Here is a 17,546-nt window from a genome sequence, read left to right on the forward strand (position 1 = left end):
TATCTTGCTTTTGCAGGGAGTTTTCCAAATATATGTAATACACTTCATGGGAACATGCATGGAGATAAGCATTGTAATTGCACCGAGATGTCTGAATTCAGTAAACTGCATACATGCTATTTTAATTCAACTAAGGTACTAGCAAGATTATCATGTTCCTAGTGCTCGCTTGCATCCCTACGAGAGGAAGAATTTTCCACGCTGGGAAATGCCCGCAGCCCACACAGCAGCAGAGCAGTAAACCAAAACAAACCACAATTAACAAGAGCCTCCTTTCCGTACATGATAAATAGGTGGTAAGGAAGATTCAGTCCCACCTTACGGAAATGGTGGCGGGATGCAGCCCGGCATGGACTCCATCCCACTGGCTGGAGCTGGCAGGAGGTCAGTGGGGGACTCCAGAGCTGGCCAAGCCTTCCCACACAGCCACCGCCCGCAGGCTGTGGGACGGTCCCTGCTTGGGGCATTGCACTGATTTTCTGTGCCTGGGGCACGAGGAAGATGCTTTCGCTCCATTCCCAGGGACCTTGAAATTAAAATTAAGTGTTTTCCTTCCCCATCACCTGTGAAATGGCAAACAGTTTCACTCCCTCGTCAAACCACTGACCAGGCTGCCCTCCAGGAGCGACATGGGTTTTACTCCAGGCTGAAGTTCCCATGTGGGGAGCTCTGCCGAACAGATCAGCCTCACCTAACACAGTGGTGACAAAGTGCCTGCAGCATGGCAGGGAAAAAAACCTGTTGCTTCCCAGCGGAAGATTTCCTCTGGCTGCTGCTGCTCCGTACATCTAGGCGTTTACTATGCAGTACCTCTTGTCTCAGCACAACCAGAAAAGTCTTCTACTGTCTTTGCATTTTTTACTAGCTCAGAAGGGCTTTGTAAGTCTAAACACTAAGGTTTCGTTAATGTTTGTGGTATTTCATTTTCCAAAACCAACCAATACCTGTTATTCTATACTCTTTGTCTAACAAGCTATTGCTATTTCATGCTCTTTAAATAAAATCTTCCTTTGCAGAAAGAAAAATATTTGAAATAAACTCCTTTATGGACCTGAGCTTTGACTCTGCCTTCTCTTGAAATCTTTTTCAAACGCATAGGATACTTCCAGATATGCACAAGTACCTTACTGCCTTCCAAAAAGAGTCTTCCCTTTCCTTTCATCCACACTTAAAGACACTTTTATAAAGCCCCCCTTCCTGTGTTTCCCAATCAGATGCGAAACAGGTGTGGTGAGCCTTTTTTCATATGAGCTACAAAGAGCAAGATAGCTAGGTTTTCTCAAAAAAAAAAAAAAAAAAAAGCCAAATATTCCCCAAAAGGCTGCTTTTATGAAGGTATTTAACAAGTTCAGTTATCTGCCACTTTTCCACTTCAGAAAGCTAATAGCAATGGCTTACATGGAACCCCGCCTCTCCACTAATAACGGAGACAAAACTTCCCCGAGGGCCCAGTTCTGAGCTGTGGTGGCTGCTGTCAGCATCTCTCGTCGTCAGCAGTCAGTCTGTCCGCACACAGGTTGTCCCAAAGACCAGGCCTCACGTACTGAGAGGCAAAGAGGCAAAAGACTGAAAAAAAAGCCCCACGTATGTGAGAGGGTATTACAGGCTCAGGCTCAAAATATTATACACCCGAAGCGTGTGAAGCAACAAAAGCCCGACCGTGAGTCACTCCCATTTTGCATCAGCTTGCTTTCAAATTGCTCCCCGTGGAATTTAACAGACATAATAGAAAATAATAGAATTGAAAAATGGGAACTATTTCCACACTGTGGGTTTTTCCCACAGTGGATACAATTTGAATTGCTAATTCACTGCCAGATGTGCAACCACAGACTCTGTGACAACCATCCTCTTCTACGGTACTTAATTATTTCTTATTGTGACACACTGGGTATGCTACAGGATTATATTTAGCCCAGGTTGGAGGGTTTCTGGTTTTGTTTTTAATGAAAGAAACCTTGGAAATGGGTAAATTCAAACCTATGTGGCATAACAGTTTAAGTAATTTAAAAGGGTAACCTTCTGAGAGAAACTTTATTTATAAAAACATTAAAGATGAACTCCTGTCTCCAGTAAAGCCTGTGGGAGTTCTTCAGTGCTTTCATATCCTCCAGAGATTTTCTTTTCTATTTAAAAAATCTACCAGCAGTTTTTCGTAAGTGGCCTTTGTGCAGCTCTACCTAAGTCACAAAAGTTAAACCTAACTCCACAGTGCAATGACAGACAATATAGGAAGAATTTGCAGAAAAATTGTTAGCAGGCAATATACTGTTTCTGTCAATTGCTAAAACTACCCAGAACAACATAAATTATATAAGCAAAGTATAAGAACTGGAAGAAGTACTGAAATTAACGAAAAAACACCAATTAGGGAAAAAAATGGAGCATCATATTGTCTATGTCATTCTATTTGAAAGCTATCTTGTCATATCTGAAATAAGTATACAGCATGTGCAAATGGGCATTATACCAATTTCAGTATCAGGATAGTTAATGATTTACAAAACCATAACACAACAAATTATGCTAGTTTGGGCACTTTGAATCGAAAAGGCTAAAAAAAAATGTCAAATTAGGAGAACCACTTGGGATTCTGAGAAAACCCGGGCTAAGCGCTGGCTGTGTGGACATCACTGGTCCACTCCAGAGAGGCTAACTCTGAGTACGGCGGACATGAGCGAGGCTGCACATCTGCTCTCACACCAGAGATCATAGAATCATAGAATGGTTTAGGTCGGAAGGAACCTTGAAGATCATCAAGTTCCAATCCCCCTGCCATAGACAGAGACACCTCCCACTAGACCAGGTTGCTCAAAGCCCCACCCAAGCTGGCCTTGAACACCTCCAGGGATGGAGCTTCCACAACTTCTCTGGGCAACATGTTCCAGTGTCTCACCACCCTCAGAGTGAAAAATTTCTTCCTAATATCTAATCTAAACCTACCTTCTTCCAACGTGAAGCTATTCCCCCTTGTCCTTTCACTACATGCCCTTGTAAAAAGTCCTTACTCAGCTCTCCTGTAGGCCCCCTTTAGGTACTGGAAGGCTGCCATAAGGTCTCCTTGGAGCCTTCTCTTCTGCAGGCTGAACAACCCCAACTCTCTCAGCCTGTCTTCACAGGAGAGGGGCTCCAGCCCTCTGATCATCTTCATGGCCATCCTCTGGACCCGCTTCAACAGGTCCACGTCTTTCCTATGTTGGGGGCTCCAGAGCTGGATGCAGTACTCCACGTGGGGTCTCATGGCAGCAGAGTAGAGGGGCAGAATCACCTCCCTCGACCTGCTCGCCACTTCTTCTGATGCAGCCCAGGATATGCTTGACTTTCTGGGCTGCAAGCGCACATTGCCAGCTCAGGTTGAGCTTCTCATCCACCAACACCCCTAAGTCCTTCTCCTCAAGGCTGTTCTCAATCCATTCTCTGCCCAGCCTGTATTTGTGCTTGGGATTGCCCCAACCCAGATGTAAGACCTTGCACTTGGCCTTGTTGAACTTGATGAGGTTTGCATGGACCCACCTCTCCAGCCTGTCCAGGTCCCTTTGGATGGCATCCCTCCCCTCCAGTGAGTCTACTTCTCCACAGAGCTTGGTATCATCGGCAAACTTGCTGAGGGTGCGCTCAATCGCAACATTCATGTCACCAACAAAGATGTTAAACAGGATTGGTCCCAGTACTGACTCCTGAGGAACACCACTCATCACTGGTCTCCACTTGGACATCAAGCTGTTGACCACAACTCTCTGTGTGTGACTGTCCAGCCAGTTCTTTATCCACCGGGTGGTCCATCTGTCGAATCCATGTCTCTCCAATTTAGAGACCAGGATATTGTGTGGGACAGTGTCAAATGCTTTGCACAAGTCCAGGTAGGTGACATCAGTTGCTCTTCCCTTGTCCACTACAACTGTAACCCTCTTGTAGAAGGCCACCAAATTTGTCAGGCATGACTTGCCCTTGTCAAGACGGTTTCTTCTGGCAATGCACACACAGCCCATGCTCATCTAAAGGGATTTTCTACAAGCAAAAGGCTGGTGACACTTTCCAAATCAATCTTTGTTTCAAAACCAAGAGTGAATTTTAGTTGGTGAGCATGTATCCCTTTTCTTTAGAGGCACAATAATGTGGTTTAATGAAATGTAATTTAAAATAAACCTGATTCACATTGGGCTAATCTGGCACAAAGTAACTAAAACCTGTAAAGTCATACAAGAATTACTAGTCTCACTCTCATTCTCCCCTGTGAAGATGAAGTACCACCCACACATGGCAGTATTATAATAAAACACCTGATTTTTGCTGGTCTCTGTTGCACACTAGTCATTACCAAAATGTATAACAAAGCTTTGTTTTTTTTATCTTTTGGTCTACCTCTTCTTGAATAGAAGAACAGATTTTGACTGTAACAGTACCCTCTGAAATGTCTTCATACATCCAAATAGGTGTTTTGATTACTTGTACCCCTTGTTCAACATTTGTTAGTATTTATTTTCACAGCTTATATTATTCCCAAGCACACACACAAGACCGTGTGACTAAAATCAATATGACAACAAGTGGTTCCTGTGCCACATGCAAAAGTGAACATTAATATGTATTTCAAAATGCTTTTTGAAAGGCCCCCTGAAATCCAGCCACAAGCCAGGCTGAGTTAAAACCAAGCAAGTCTCACATCTGTGAAAAGGGCACTAGCTGATGAGGGCTGGGTATCCCCCACCTGGCAGCGCTGATCCTGGTCCTCCAAGAGCCACAGCCCACATCGCCGCTTCCAGCACGGGCAGGACCAGAAGACATGAAGGGAACTCAGAGTTAAACTCTTGATGATGATGAAAAATGTGGCACTGGGGACCTGCTGTCCCTCGCAGCTGGCACCTGAATCCATCACTCCTGTGGTGCTTCTTGGCAGACAGCTCTGAACCCAGTGCCTGAGATGGGAACGTTTATTCTTTCTTCCTCAGAGACACTGCCCCGAGACCTAAAGCCTCGATAGACGAGGTACAGACTAGGGTTTCTGGTACTTTGCTTGGAGCTGAAAAATATGGGAATTTTGGGGCTTTGGGACTTGCTTAATTTCCCAAGGTACTTGAAGCCCGGTAGCTCGTACAGGCTACTGAAACTCAACAGGACCCAGTTTTTCAGAGCAACCAGATGCTCTTAGCAGTGCTGTCTGTTTCAACTTCCATTTTATTCCTAAGAAACAGCCTGTTTCAGATCAGGCATGAGGCCTGAAAAGCAATTTCTACACAGAGCAGTATCCTAATTCAAGGAGTGCTCCTTACCCAAAGATTTGAAACACCCCTCAGGACAAGCAATTGTGCTTCCTTAACCTCATGGAGAAGTGCTACTTGAAACTAATATTTTTTCTGTAGGTTAGAAATCCTAGCCCTTGAGGCGAACAAGGTAGAACAACAGTGCCCAGAGACGAATCACTTCCACTACTGAGTATGTCGGTATGTCAGGTAACAGTAGAGTTGCTGGGATCAAAACAATGGAGGGGTTCTCCATGTAGTTACACATTCTTTCCATACGTTGATGCACACTAAAACTGATTGAACAGCTCAAAAATGAATGCCTGAATACCACTACAAAACAGCTTGTTTCAGTTTTGGTCTTATCATATCCTCTTTAAAAAAAAAGATAAATCTGATAATGGATATAGATACAGCATGGAAAACCTAAAGTAGCAAGAAGAGCAACTGAAGGCTTTTGGGATCATGAACCTCTGTGTAGTGTCATAGTAACGGAAGATGCCTTCTACTTTTTAACATCTGATTCTGAATTTGCAACAGCCATGCTGCCCACATCACAGATGTGGGGTCTCTAAAGTCATTCCTTTTAAACTTATTCATATGCAAAATAGCTTTTGAGTTTCAAGTTTTGTGGTTGGTTCCTGCGTAGGGGTGAATTGTAAGTACAGCAAAACCCGACCATCCATCCCCTCAAAGAAATCCCTGCCTTCTTCCTTGCTGGGAATAAGTTCTGAATACCTCTGACAGGTTTCATAGAATCATAGAATCATTGAATGGTTAGAGTTGGAAGGGACCTTGAAGATCATTAAGTTCCAAATCCCCTGCCATAGGCAGGGACACCTTCCACTACACCAGGTTGCTCAAAGCCCCACCCAAGCTGGCCTTGAACACTTCCAGGAATGGGTCATCCATAACTTCTCTGGGCAACGTGTTCCAGTGTCTCACCACCCTCAGAGTGAAAAATTTCTTCTTAATATCTAATCTAAATCTACCCTCTTCCAATTTAAAACTGTTACCCCTCGTCCTATCACTACACTCCCTGATAAAGAGTCCCTCCCCATTTTTCCTGTAGGACCCCTTCAGATACCGAAAGGCTGCTATAAGGTTTCCCCAGAGCCTCCTCTTCTGCAGGCTCAACAACCCCAACTCCCTCAGCCTGTCCTCATAGGAGAGATGCTCCAGCCCTCTGATCATCTTCATGGTGTTCCTCTGGACCCAGTACAACAGGTCCATGTCTTTCCTATGTTGGGGGCTCCAGAGCTGGACACAGTACTCCATGTGGGGTCTCAAGAGAGTGGGGTAGAGGGGCAGAATCACCTCCCTCGACCTGCTGGCCACACTTCTGATGCAGCCCAAGATACAGTTGGCTTTCTGGGCTGCGAGCGCACATTGCCAGCTCAGGTTGAGCTTCTCATCCACCAACACCCCTAAGTCCTTCTCCTCAGGGCTATTCTCAATCCATTCTCTGCCCAGCCTGTATTTGTGCTTGGGATTGCCCCAACCCAGATGTAGGACCTTCCACTTGGCCTTGTTGAATTTCATGAGGTTTGCACAGTCCACCTCTCCCGCCTGTCCAGGTCCCTCTGGATGGCATCTCTTCTCTCCAGTGTGTCAACTCCTCCACAGAGCTTGGTATCATCGGCAAACTTGCTGAGGGTGCACTCAATCCCACCGTCCATGTCTGACAAAGATGTTAAACAGTACCGGTTCCGGTACCAACCCCTGAGGAACGCCACTCACCACTCATTTCAGGCCACACAAACTCTGTCACAGACATGATTATATTCTGGAAAGAAGCAGCACACTTCACTGCCTCTGAGGACTCAGTCCAAAGCCAGGTCAGTTGAAGCACCCCTCATTAACCATCGAGCGACATGGGAGCAAGCTGAGAACAGCTCACTTCCCTGAGGCCACCCTGAAGCCACCAAACAACGTCATCCAGTGGTTACTTCAGCGGTCCCTTACAGTATGAAGAATTCCCAGACCTTCTTGGAGAGGCTAGTTTTAAGGCACCTTTGGCACTACCAATGCTTTGTGGAAGATACCATTTTATGGAGCTCAAAAGCCAGAACTGCGAGCAATAGTAGGGAGGCAAAGCAGAACCAGGAAGAAATTATTAAAAATTTCTCATTTCCCGCTATAAGAAGGTACAAGATTTCTGGGATAGACAGCAAAAAGGAAAAATAAGTTTCTTTGTCACATCCCAGGATGCTTCTAGAATTTTCTTATCCTGTATCAGGCAGTAGCTAAAAACCCAAGTCTTCTGCATGGGAGTCTTGAGTCCCACCATAAGCAAGGAGGAGAGCAATGTCACTGTCTTTTTGCACCTCCTTTATTGCAGGATTTAAACATGACTTTTCTAAAGACAATTGCTCTTCATGGACTTTTCTGAAGCTCCTTTCTCCCTCTAGAGTTCTTTTAGACCTACTCTTTTTTGCAGTTTCAGCTTCAAAAGGAACTTTTGTTGCAAGGTGCCTATTTACAATACCTATGCATTGCTTCCAAATAACCCTTTCAAAATACCAAGCTACAAGAAACACAATTTTATCTAAAACTTGACTTTTGGAGGGCATTTTATGCCTCAATAAAATTTCATGGAAAGGATCTTAGGAAACTTTAAGGGAGAAAATTAGTGTCAATATTCCTTCTTGAGTAATTCCTCTGTGAGAATATAAATTTTCTTTTCCTAATGGGATGAAGGAATTAGCAGTGTCACATTGTGCACATTGAAATAAACCTCAGAGATACTCCTGGAAAATGCAGTAAGGCATCCCCCGGCCACATTTCTTACCTGTGTTACAGACATGTTCTATTAAAGACACCATTATAGATCTGTCATAATTAGTGATGACAGATGGCCCAGACAACCAGTCTTGTTAGACTACCATTAGATTTTAAAAGCAGCTATATTAGCTATATTTTATTACATCTGGAGCCAACCTGTGCTCAGCTGGGTAACCAGGATCACTGCTGCATCTCTGAGGAGTTCTGCAAGTCCAAAGATTTGATTTAAGATACTAACATGAAACACTGCTTAAACTAGAACAAAAGATTGTTATGACCTTTACTTCTGTGCTAGGGTCAGGCTAAAAACACCCCTCCTGTTCCGAACACTTTGCATTAAGCAATTTGTCAAAATCCTTCAAGGAAATTGCTCTTCATCTGGTTTCTCTAAAAGCTGCATCACTTGAAACTGGTTTAAACTTGTACAACTTCCTCATGTTGATGAGGTCTTCAAATCCGTATCTATCAATTTCCGTAAGAGTTATGTCTGTTAGCTCATGCTGCTTTTTACACTAAGTAATATTATATCTTACCACCTGTCTATTATTATATCTTACTATGTATCCTCCTGCATGGAGGATGCAGCAGGTCTGGTCATGCATTTCTAGTGGTCTACTAAAGACTTGCATTTCCATTCTTTATGTCTAAGCACCCTCTTGGTCCTTATTAATTGTTCTCTTTATTCCATAGATATCATGTTCTGGGCATATACTTCTTCTTCAGTTAAGTTCTTTTAAAGGATATGTTCTTGTGCCAAATTTACAAAGGCATTACTCACCTAACACTTCAGACGAGTGCAGACAAGGGCAGGCAGACAGCTAACCTGCCCACGCTCTTCTGGCAACGCCTCTGAGAGCCTACCTGTATCGATCTGGTTCATACCCTGGTTAGCTCACCGAATTCCAACTTAGCCAGCTGCCGTCATATATTCAACGCTCTATTTACTCCTTTCTGATGGATTCCCTTAAGTTGCAGTCACAGTATTTGAAGGGTTCCCAATTTGTTTTGAGCAGCTTCTGTATTTTGCCATCTACTATTCCTTGCCTTGCCTCGCTCACTCACTTCCTTTTTAAACACATACGTATTTCCAGGGACTTTTTTTAGTGCATTTGGGTATTTGTGTACTTTTTTGAGGGATTTAAATTGGATTACTTTTGCCATTACGGTCTTTTTTAAACTATTTCCACCATGAAAAAAAATCCCTTTCATGGTTTAGTGTCATGATGTCACGTTTCAATACAATCCCTCCCATGAGAACACTTTGTATGACAGAACATGAGGGAACTGAAACTGCCTATGAAAATATGAAAAAAGTTCCCAGCGCTGTAGCAGATGACATTCTTCAAATCCTTTTTCTGACATGGGATGACTTACGCTATGCACCATGACAACTGAAAAGCAGTATGCGACAGGGAGATCTTTATCTCTCACCACAAAATGCTGCACTCCTCATTTTTTATTTTTACAAGTTAGCATTGTGAAGATAACAAAAATAATAAAAACGGGTTAATGGAGTGTTACACAAGCTCTGGCACTTTTTGTGATACATGACTTTCTAGAAAAGCATTATCCAGTACGATGTTCCGTCTCCTGGGAAGCGGGAACTGAACCACTGGTTCCCTGTCCTTCTCAGCCAGTCACAATTTTAGGAGCACAGCCCTTTGGCAAAGACAAATTCAGGTGTCAACTCCACCGAGGATTCACTGTGCATCTCTCTGTGAAAAACTCTGAAGGGTAATGCTCCCTAAACTAGTTGAGTTGTTCGCTGTGGCAGTACAAAGCCTGTGGGCTACTTTGCCTTGCTGAGGAGCAGTCTGCAGCGTAGGGCAGGGACACCAGTGTGACACGTCTGATGCCTCGAACACTGTCATGGGTTCAATGAAGAGACTGGCTGAGTGGTGCCATTCTGAAATGTCCTTTTACAGCCAGCAACACACACACAAACCTAGGCTGCATTCAGAGAAACATCTCCGCTCCATTCAGGGGGTCACTTGCTGATGGTCTCCAATGCAATGTGTCCACTTCAGGAGCTATTCTTTGTGCCCAAACAATGTGTCTCACGTGCCCAGTCTCTACAAACTCTCAAAAGTCAGCAGAGGAAGGCTTTTTGGCAGAGGGGGTGGGGACAGCAGTTAGAGCACAAGCATAACAGACACCTGAATTGTCCTCTGGAGAAAAAAACCCTTCTCTGCTGAGGAGAGGAGATCAGGGAAACCACGTTCTTGATTCATGCACTACACCATGGTGTGAACCCCTCTTCCCGGGAACTTCTCTCCTGCTCCTACTTCTCTGGGCTTTCTTCCACGGTTGGCACAACCCTACGTTCCCACAAGCTTTTCAAGTAGGCTTCTAGCCAGGACATTGCTACCCTTTTTTTTTTTTGTTTATTCAGTAACAGCAACTTCCAGGCTTTTGATGTGTCGCTGTCCCTTGCCAGGACTAAGCATCACGACAGGGGAAATAAAAAGAAATTTAGATCAAGAGGAGCAACAGGAGCCTTCAATCCCCTGTTTTCTTCCTTCAGCAGAAAAGGGAGAGAGGAACAAACAAATCCAGGCGTACTTGGTGACGGAGCTGCAGAACTATTGTGCCTCAAAGCAAAACTTGCTCCAGAGCGGTACTGTTCAACAGCATCCTGTACAAAGCATTAATGTGCTCATCTATGGATTTAGGAATATTTTCTGAAAGGAGAAGAGAAAGCTTGCAAGCTGAGCCGCATAGATTGCTTTGTCTTCACGCTTTTTAAGAGGGCAAACCAAAGATCACAAATGTACGATCTCTGCTATATAATGGTATACTTACAACATTAAACTGTTTAACTGCAAATTGGTTCCTATTTATCTGTGGAATCAGACGAAAAGACTCATTGAGCAATGACATAAAAAATGAAAAGCTGAAAAAGACTAAACCAGAATATTCTCACACATATATCAACTCTAAAATACGAAGTTACAGAATACCTACTAACACAGACTACACCACATGGATGGTTAACACTAAACCTTTCTGAGGATGAGCTGCAGTGATTATTTTCAATCTGGCAAGGGAATGTTCTTTGCCTTCTTTTCTCTCTCTCCCCCATCCCTTATTGCCGTCTCTATTGTCATGGCAAATTTCTAAATTTGCTTGTGTTCTGCAGTTAGATAACACCAGATTTTGAAACTCTGTCTTTCTGAGTATATATAATCCTGGTCACCAGGCAAAACTTAATATTACGTGATGCTAAACTTAAAAGATGCAAATATCTGAAATTCTGGAAATGTGGCTAGCAAGGAGGAAAAACCAGTCCCCAAATTTTTCACTTGGTGAAAAGCAGCATCATTATACAAATGACACTCTGGTCTCAGTCAGGTCAGGAGATTTCACTGGAGACACAATTTTATTTCCTCATATATATTTGCTAATCCCTTTTTACTGCCAGCGTGAGGCAGGTAAATACATCAACATTAATGAATGAGACATTGCCCCGCATGATCTAAAATTAGTATATTATATGCTGTCATAGTTATTTTCCGAATATTTCAGTATTAGATTTGGCAAAGAGAGGAAACGAGCAGTACCAAGTCAGTCTTTTGGGACTCCATCTACAGAGAGCAGTGCAACAGAAGATGTGGGGATCAACCCTTTGGGGATCCTATGCAGACAATCATATATAAACTGTTGTTGTCTCGACAGTAATGAAAACGAGATAGGGAAGGTACTGGTCTTCAGGCTACATGTGGTGACTGATAAATCGGATGTTGTGCAGTCTGGTTTACTGCAGGAAGGTGAATTTAATGAAAACCTGTGCCTGGCGGGAGGTTCTGCAGCTCATGAACAGAGCGTGGGAAAAATACGCTTCCTCAGAAAACCCACAAAAAGCCACTATCCAACCTCGACAAATTGGCTGAAAAGAGAGAATTGATGTATTTTGATGAAAAGGATGGAGGAAAATAAGTAAGGTTACCTCTGGATCTCAGCATTTTTGGAAATAATTCTTTCTGAATCTTAAATTTACAATTTACAGTTTAGGGACAAGATAAAAATTTAAAAACAAAGCAATGGCAAAATTCCAGCTATTTGCACCCAAATTCATTTAAAGAATTTAACCAGTTTCTTCTTCATATTCTGTTTTACGAGTTGAATTTAATTACTTTCAGAATCAAAATATGGTTTTGTCTAAATACCATAATCTGTTACTTGCTTTTTCTATTATGAAAAAAACTCATTTTTAAATTATGAAAATGAAACTGTATTGTACATACTTAACAGAAGTTATCAGATCAGGATCATGAAAATAGTTAATATACTCAGACAGCCCTCCCTTCATGATCCCCCTTCTCAAAAAGCAAGTTATTCTTCCTTCTTTCTCCTGTCTCAAAGAAAAGAAACAAAAACTTAGAAGAAACAAAAGTTCAACTTATTTGTTCACAGTGTAAAAAAAAAATAAAAAATAAAGGAAGCTTTCCAATAAATGCATGCAAGATAGCGTTGCAAAGAAACATTATCGCAGCAAAAGAAGATGCTGAAAGCCCACAGTACAAGTTTCAGCAACTGAAGAATGTCATTATCACAAGTGGTGTATGTAATTTGTTCAGTTACTTTTTGGCAGAATAAAAAAAAGTTTGTTTATGGACAATGTCCAATGACTTTATATGACATGCAAATTCAAGAGCTACAAAAATTCCACTGAAAGGGCGATAACTGACCTGAGTGAAACTTTCCTTTTGTCGGATAAACTTCTCCGGAAAAGGTGGTTTTGCTTTGCGAAATAATGTGACTTTGCCCTGATGTTCCCTGTGGGGGGTTGGGACTGCAGTCACACCTGAACTTTCAGTTTCCCAGCAGCAAGGTTTCTCCTCTCCCATTCACATGTCTGGAAAAGAGCCTGTACTGCTCTGGACCACTGTGATTAGGGCACTTTTGTGAGGGAGGCAGAGAGAGAGAAACTGAACTCGTGTCTCCCATGTCATTCATGAGGCTTGCAGAAGCTGCTGAATTCCAGAACTTCTTTTATTTTGTTTTCATAAAAAATGCAGAAAACAGAATTTGATGTCAAAGTTTAATATCAGGTCAAATGGAATATTTGCTTAAGTAGAGGAAAAACTTTTTTTTTTATCAGAATGAACAAATAAGAGGAACTTTCAGTTTGGATTCAAGCGACAATTTTGTTTCTTTTCTGGGAAGCTGGAGACATAAAGAAGAGTAACGTGCTTTCTGGGAAGTGGGATGGTGCAGGGAGGGCTGTCCAACCAGGTAAACTCACTGTTTTCATAATACTGATCTGATGACCTCTACAGATGCAGTTACTGGGGGATGAGGGCTGATGCCTACGCTGAATTTTTTCATACCCCTTGACTCATCTCTGCAGGACCCTGGCCCCGAGGCAAGAGGATGCCTGCAGCTTCACAGCCAGCTGCATATCCTCCTCTGGGTGGGAAGGCCACCCTTTCAGAAAAGACAGCCGTGGGGCACTTGGTCTTTTATGCCACCGTCACACATTTGAGACACACTGAATCCATATGCCTCAGCAGAGGCCAGTGTCCATTCAATGTCGGGGCTGGGATTGGGCTCCAGCTCAGATCCAGAGCTCATATACAAGATAGATGTATCCGCAGAGTCTTCAAAATCTCTTGTAACGTATGTTTGGATCTCACATGTTACCAACTAAGAGTATAACTACACCGTATGTTGGCCTGGGCAGAAAAGTTGATTTAAAACATTTCTACCCTCTGCTACTTATTCCCACCCCGTGCCATATTTTGCTGCCCCCTCAGATGTGTTAATACAACTTCTTGTATTTGTACCTTTTGCAGCAGTTTACTGTAAATCAGATCACTAAAAATCTGTATTCAAAACAATCCTTTGAGGGGGGAGTAAAGATATTTGTAGGAAAAATCCCACAAGCACACACATGTAAGACACAAGAAAAGCCACTCTCCAAAGAGCACCAAACCCAAATTAGTGCATTAGTTTTGATGTAAATACCACTTATGTTGCCAGAATGTGCAAGTCCCTTGCCCAATTAAAATAATGCAGGCTTTCTTTCAAAATGTTTCTGTCAAAAGACTAGTCAAAGAAAAATTTTTGGAGATTGTTTATGCAAACTAAAACTAAAAATTTCTTAGTTTTAATATAAATTATAGTAATAGTAGTGAGAGGAACTGCTATTGCTAGTGTTCAATATTGTTGATCAATCGTCCCAGTTGCACGTTACCCAGGAAATCTGTTCCAAGTTTTCACTTTCTTATTTAGTGAAGTACACTTCTGTCCCTGCAATTAACTAACAGGCAAAAAATGAAACACAAACCTTGTACTGACACCCCCCCCAAAAATAGTTCACCAGCAACAAAACAAATACTAGGGGAACTCCAAAAAGTCTGATTTTTGCACAGGAACACCCTGAGCCCTGCTTTGCGTTATAGGAACTGGGAGAAAGCTTACATTTTGGGGGGGAGCTAAGGAAAACAAAAAAAAAAAAAAAAAAGAAAACACAAACTTTGATCAGTCGTTCAAATTCTTAAGGTGAAAAGCGTGAAGTACTGCAGGGGACGGACTGGCCAGCAAAGAGGAAGGTTTAACCCTGCTGAACACAACCCTCACTAGCGAAGCCACTCTCTCTCCCCAGTAAACTGCGGGAAAGCAAGACCCAACTCGAAACTGATGGCGGGAAAACTTGAATCAACCTTCCTCTCTTCCCAGAAACCGGACCCTTCTTTTGCTAAAGGTGGAAAGTCATGTCTAGCAGGGTGTAGCTTCGCGCCCGTCTCCCGTCCCCGCTGCGGCGGGTCCCGACCCCCACGGGACTGCGGACCAGCGCCCTTCAAACGCAAGCGGTGTCACCCAACCCACGCACGCCTCCCCCCGCCCTCCCCCCGGCCTCTGCTCCACGTCTGGGGGGGGGGTGGGGGGGGGTGGGGGGGGGTGGGGGGGGGTGGGGGGAATGTTCACGGGTGGCGCGGCAGCAGAGATGCTCTCCCTGTCCCCACCGCGGGGATGCTCTCCCCGCCGTGGGGATGCTCTCCCCGCCGCGGGGATGCTCTCCCCGCCGCGGGGATGCCCGCGGCTGGCGGGGGCGGGCGGGGGGCGGCGCGGCACGGCGCGGGATGCTCACCCGGCGGTTGCGGTCGGTCTCCCGCACCTCCTCCTCCTCGGGGCCTTGGCGGATGAGCGCCTTGAGCACGACGGCGTTGTTGGTACAGCAGGCTCGGAAGAGGCTGAGGGCCTCGGGGCTGTCGCGCCCCCCCTGCTCCAGGGACCAGCGGTCCTCCTCCTCCTCGTCCTCCAGCCCCCCCGGCGGGTAGAAGGAGTCGTCCGAAGCGATGCTGCAGGTGTCGGGCAGCTCGGAGAAGTCCTCGTACTCCTCGCAGTCCTCTTCCTCCTCCTCCTCCTCCTCCTCGTCCGGCCCCTCGGCGGCAGCCCCCGCCGCCCCCTGCTCGGGGCTGCTCTCCGTCTCGCCGCCGGGCATCTCCGCCGCCGCCGCCGGCGCGGGGCAGACCCGCTCCCCGGCCCGCTGCTCCCCGTCCCCCGACAGCAGCACCATGGCGGCCCCGGGCCCGGGGCGCGGGAACCCCCCTCCGCCCCGAGGGGCGCCCGGCCCCGCGGCCAGCTGCTCCGCCGGGCCGCCTTCCCCTGCCGGCCGCGGGGCGCTGCCCGGGGCGGGGGGGGCGCTCACGGCGGCCGGAGCCCCCCGCAGCCCCCGCCCGCCCGCCGAGCCCGGCCTCGCCGGGAGCCGCGGCTCTTCCCGGTGCAAACCGGCGGCGGGCAGGGGATGTCTTCCCCCCCCCCGCCGCCTCACGCAAGTTTCAGGCCCCTCCCGCCGGTCGCCCTGCAGTAGCCCGGCGGCCGGTCGCCCCCGGGCCGGGGCATGCTGCCGCTGGGGCTTTCCCCGGAGGAGGAGGCGGGAGGTCGAGGGCGGGGGGGGGGGGGGGGGGGGGGGCGGACGGGAGCGGTCCGGGCTCGTTTACCGCCGCCGGGCCGGCAGAGAGCGGCGGCTGCGGGGAGCGGGGAGAGGCTGCCGGCGGGCAGGGCCGGGCTGGGGAGAGGAGGCAGTTCGCAAACTCCTGTCCCGTAATCCGCTCAGCATCTCTGTGAGGAGATTGGGGCTCGGGCTTAGGGCGCTGACATCAGGGGCGGTGTGCGGGGGGGAGCGGGCGGCTGCCGCGGCTGCTCCGCCCGAACCGCAGCCGCCGGGTGGGAAACCCGAATTTCCACGGCAGCTCCAGAGCCGCCGCTCGTCCCAGCCGAGCGCCGCGCTGGGCGACTCGGCGGTGGCTGCGCTTCTTGTGCGGAGAGATCGCCCGCCGCCGCCGCCAGCCCGGGAGATCGCCCACCGGCAGCCCACCCGCGGGTGGGAGAGGGCAGGGGGAGCGGGGCCGGCCGGTAACCCGGGGCACAGGTGAGGGAGGGGCTGCCAACGAGTCCTGCGGCGCCAATGGTGGGGTCCCGAAAGCTGCGGTGACAGCGACACGCACGAAACTTTTCAGGAACGCCACTAGCCTGTGCAGAATCCGTCTCTTGAAATAAATATTGAAACTAAGGAAAACGATTGTACGGGATTTGAATGCTTTGAGGGAGCGCTCACTTTAAAGTGAATAACTCACTAAATCACATAACGCAGCCCCGACAGTTTACCAACTGTAGAGATGTCAGGCACGTCGGTTTTATGGAAGGCATTTGGAGCTGAGGTTGAGAGGAATAATGCATGTATAAATTGAGCTCCCACTTTGTCACAGTTCTTAAATCTTTTTCCATTTCGAATGCCACAGATTAGCACCGTTCACTGCCAGGGAGGTGGTGGGGGAAAGCCTTTCGGCCAGTAAAACAGTATAGTTGGTTTCTTCAACAGCACTTTGAAGCAAACCTTATATATATGATATGCTTCAGCAGGTGAATGTCCAGGGTCCGAGTCCTTGTCTGTCCAATGGCAGAGAAACAAGCTGGTATTCCTGCATGAGGTGAAGCAGGGTATGGTACATGCTTTTTACATTAAAAGAAGGTATGAATGAAAAGTAAAATGTAACTGTGAGTAAAAGGGCCTGAGTAGTAGGTGTTTACATTCTTTCAAGAAAGCATTGTGTGACCCAGACGTCACCTGTGATACAAAGCCCAGTGGCTTCTTGCTGATCTCTAACTGGCAGGGTTAGCCCAGCGCCTGGCACGAGGATATCTGTAATCAGAATTAGTAATAAATAGCTCCCTGATTGGCTACTTCTGCAAAGAAGCTAAACTGGGAAGAAATGAGATTAAACTATTCTTTCACCTCCAGGCACCTCTGAGATCATAGCTGACATATATCACCAGCCACGTTCATGCTGATGCTGATCGTCTCCCATTATTTCTTCCAGTCATGAAAGTCCCATACTCTGATACTCCTCTATGTGTCTGTTCCCAAATCAAATGCTTCTGAGTTGGCTTTACCTGCAGCATGACAGCTCCATAGGATTAACATTTTACTCTTATTGCCTATCAATTTCTTAAGTATTTGCATTCACAAAGTTTAAGGGCTGCGTTTAGTTAACTTTTTGTTTCCTACTCAGTTGG

At 46.1% G+C, this 17,546-nt stretch overlaps 1 protein-coding gene across 1 annotated transcript in view; it reads right to left on the minus strand.

Annotated features, from left to right (window-relative positions):
- ANKRD33B (ankyrin repeat domain 33B) overlaps positions 1–15,546 on the minus strand; it is a gene marked incomplete at both ends in the record, with an annotated part of 52,261 nt that extends 36,715 nt beyond the window's left edge. Inside the window, one exon of the mRNA XM_082479244.1 lies at positions 15,118–15,546. Coding sequence (XP_082335370.1) covers positions 15,118–15,546 — 429 coding nt within the window. The remainder of the gene's footprint in view (positions 1–15,117) is intronic.
- Positions 15,547–17,546: the final 2,000 nt, after the last annotated feature.

This window comes from Vanellus vanellus (assembly GCF_965231255.1).
Source record: "Vanellus vanellus genome assembly, chromosome: 2".
In the NCBI taxonomy this organism is placed as follows: domain Eukaryota; kingdom Metazoa; phylum Chordata; class Aves; order Charadriiformes; family Charadriidae; genus Vanellus; species Vanellus vanellus.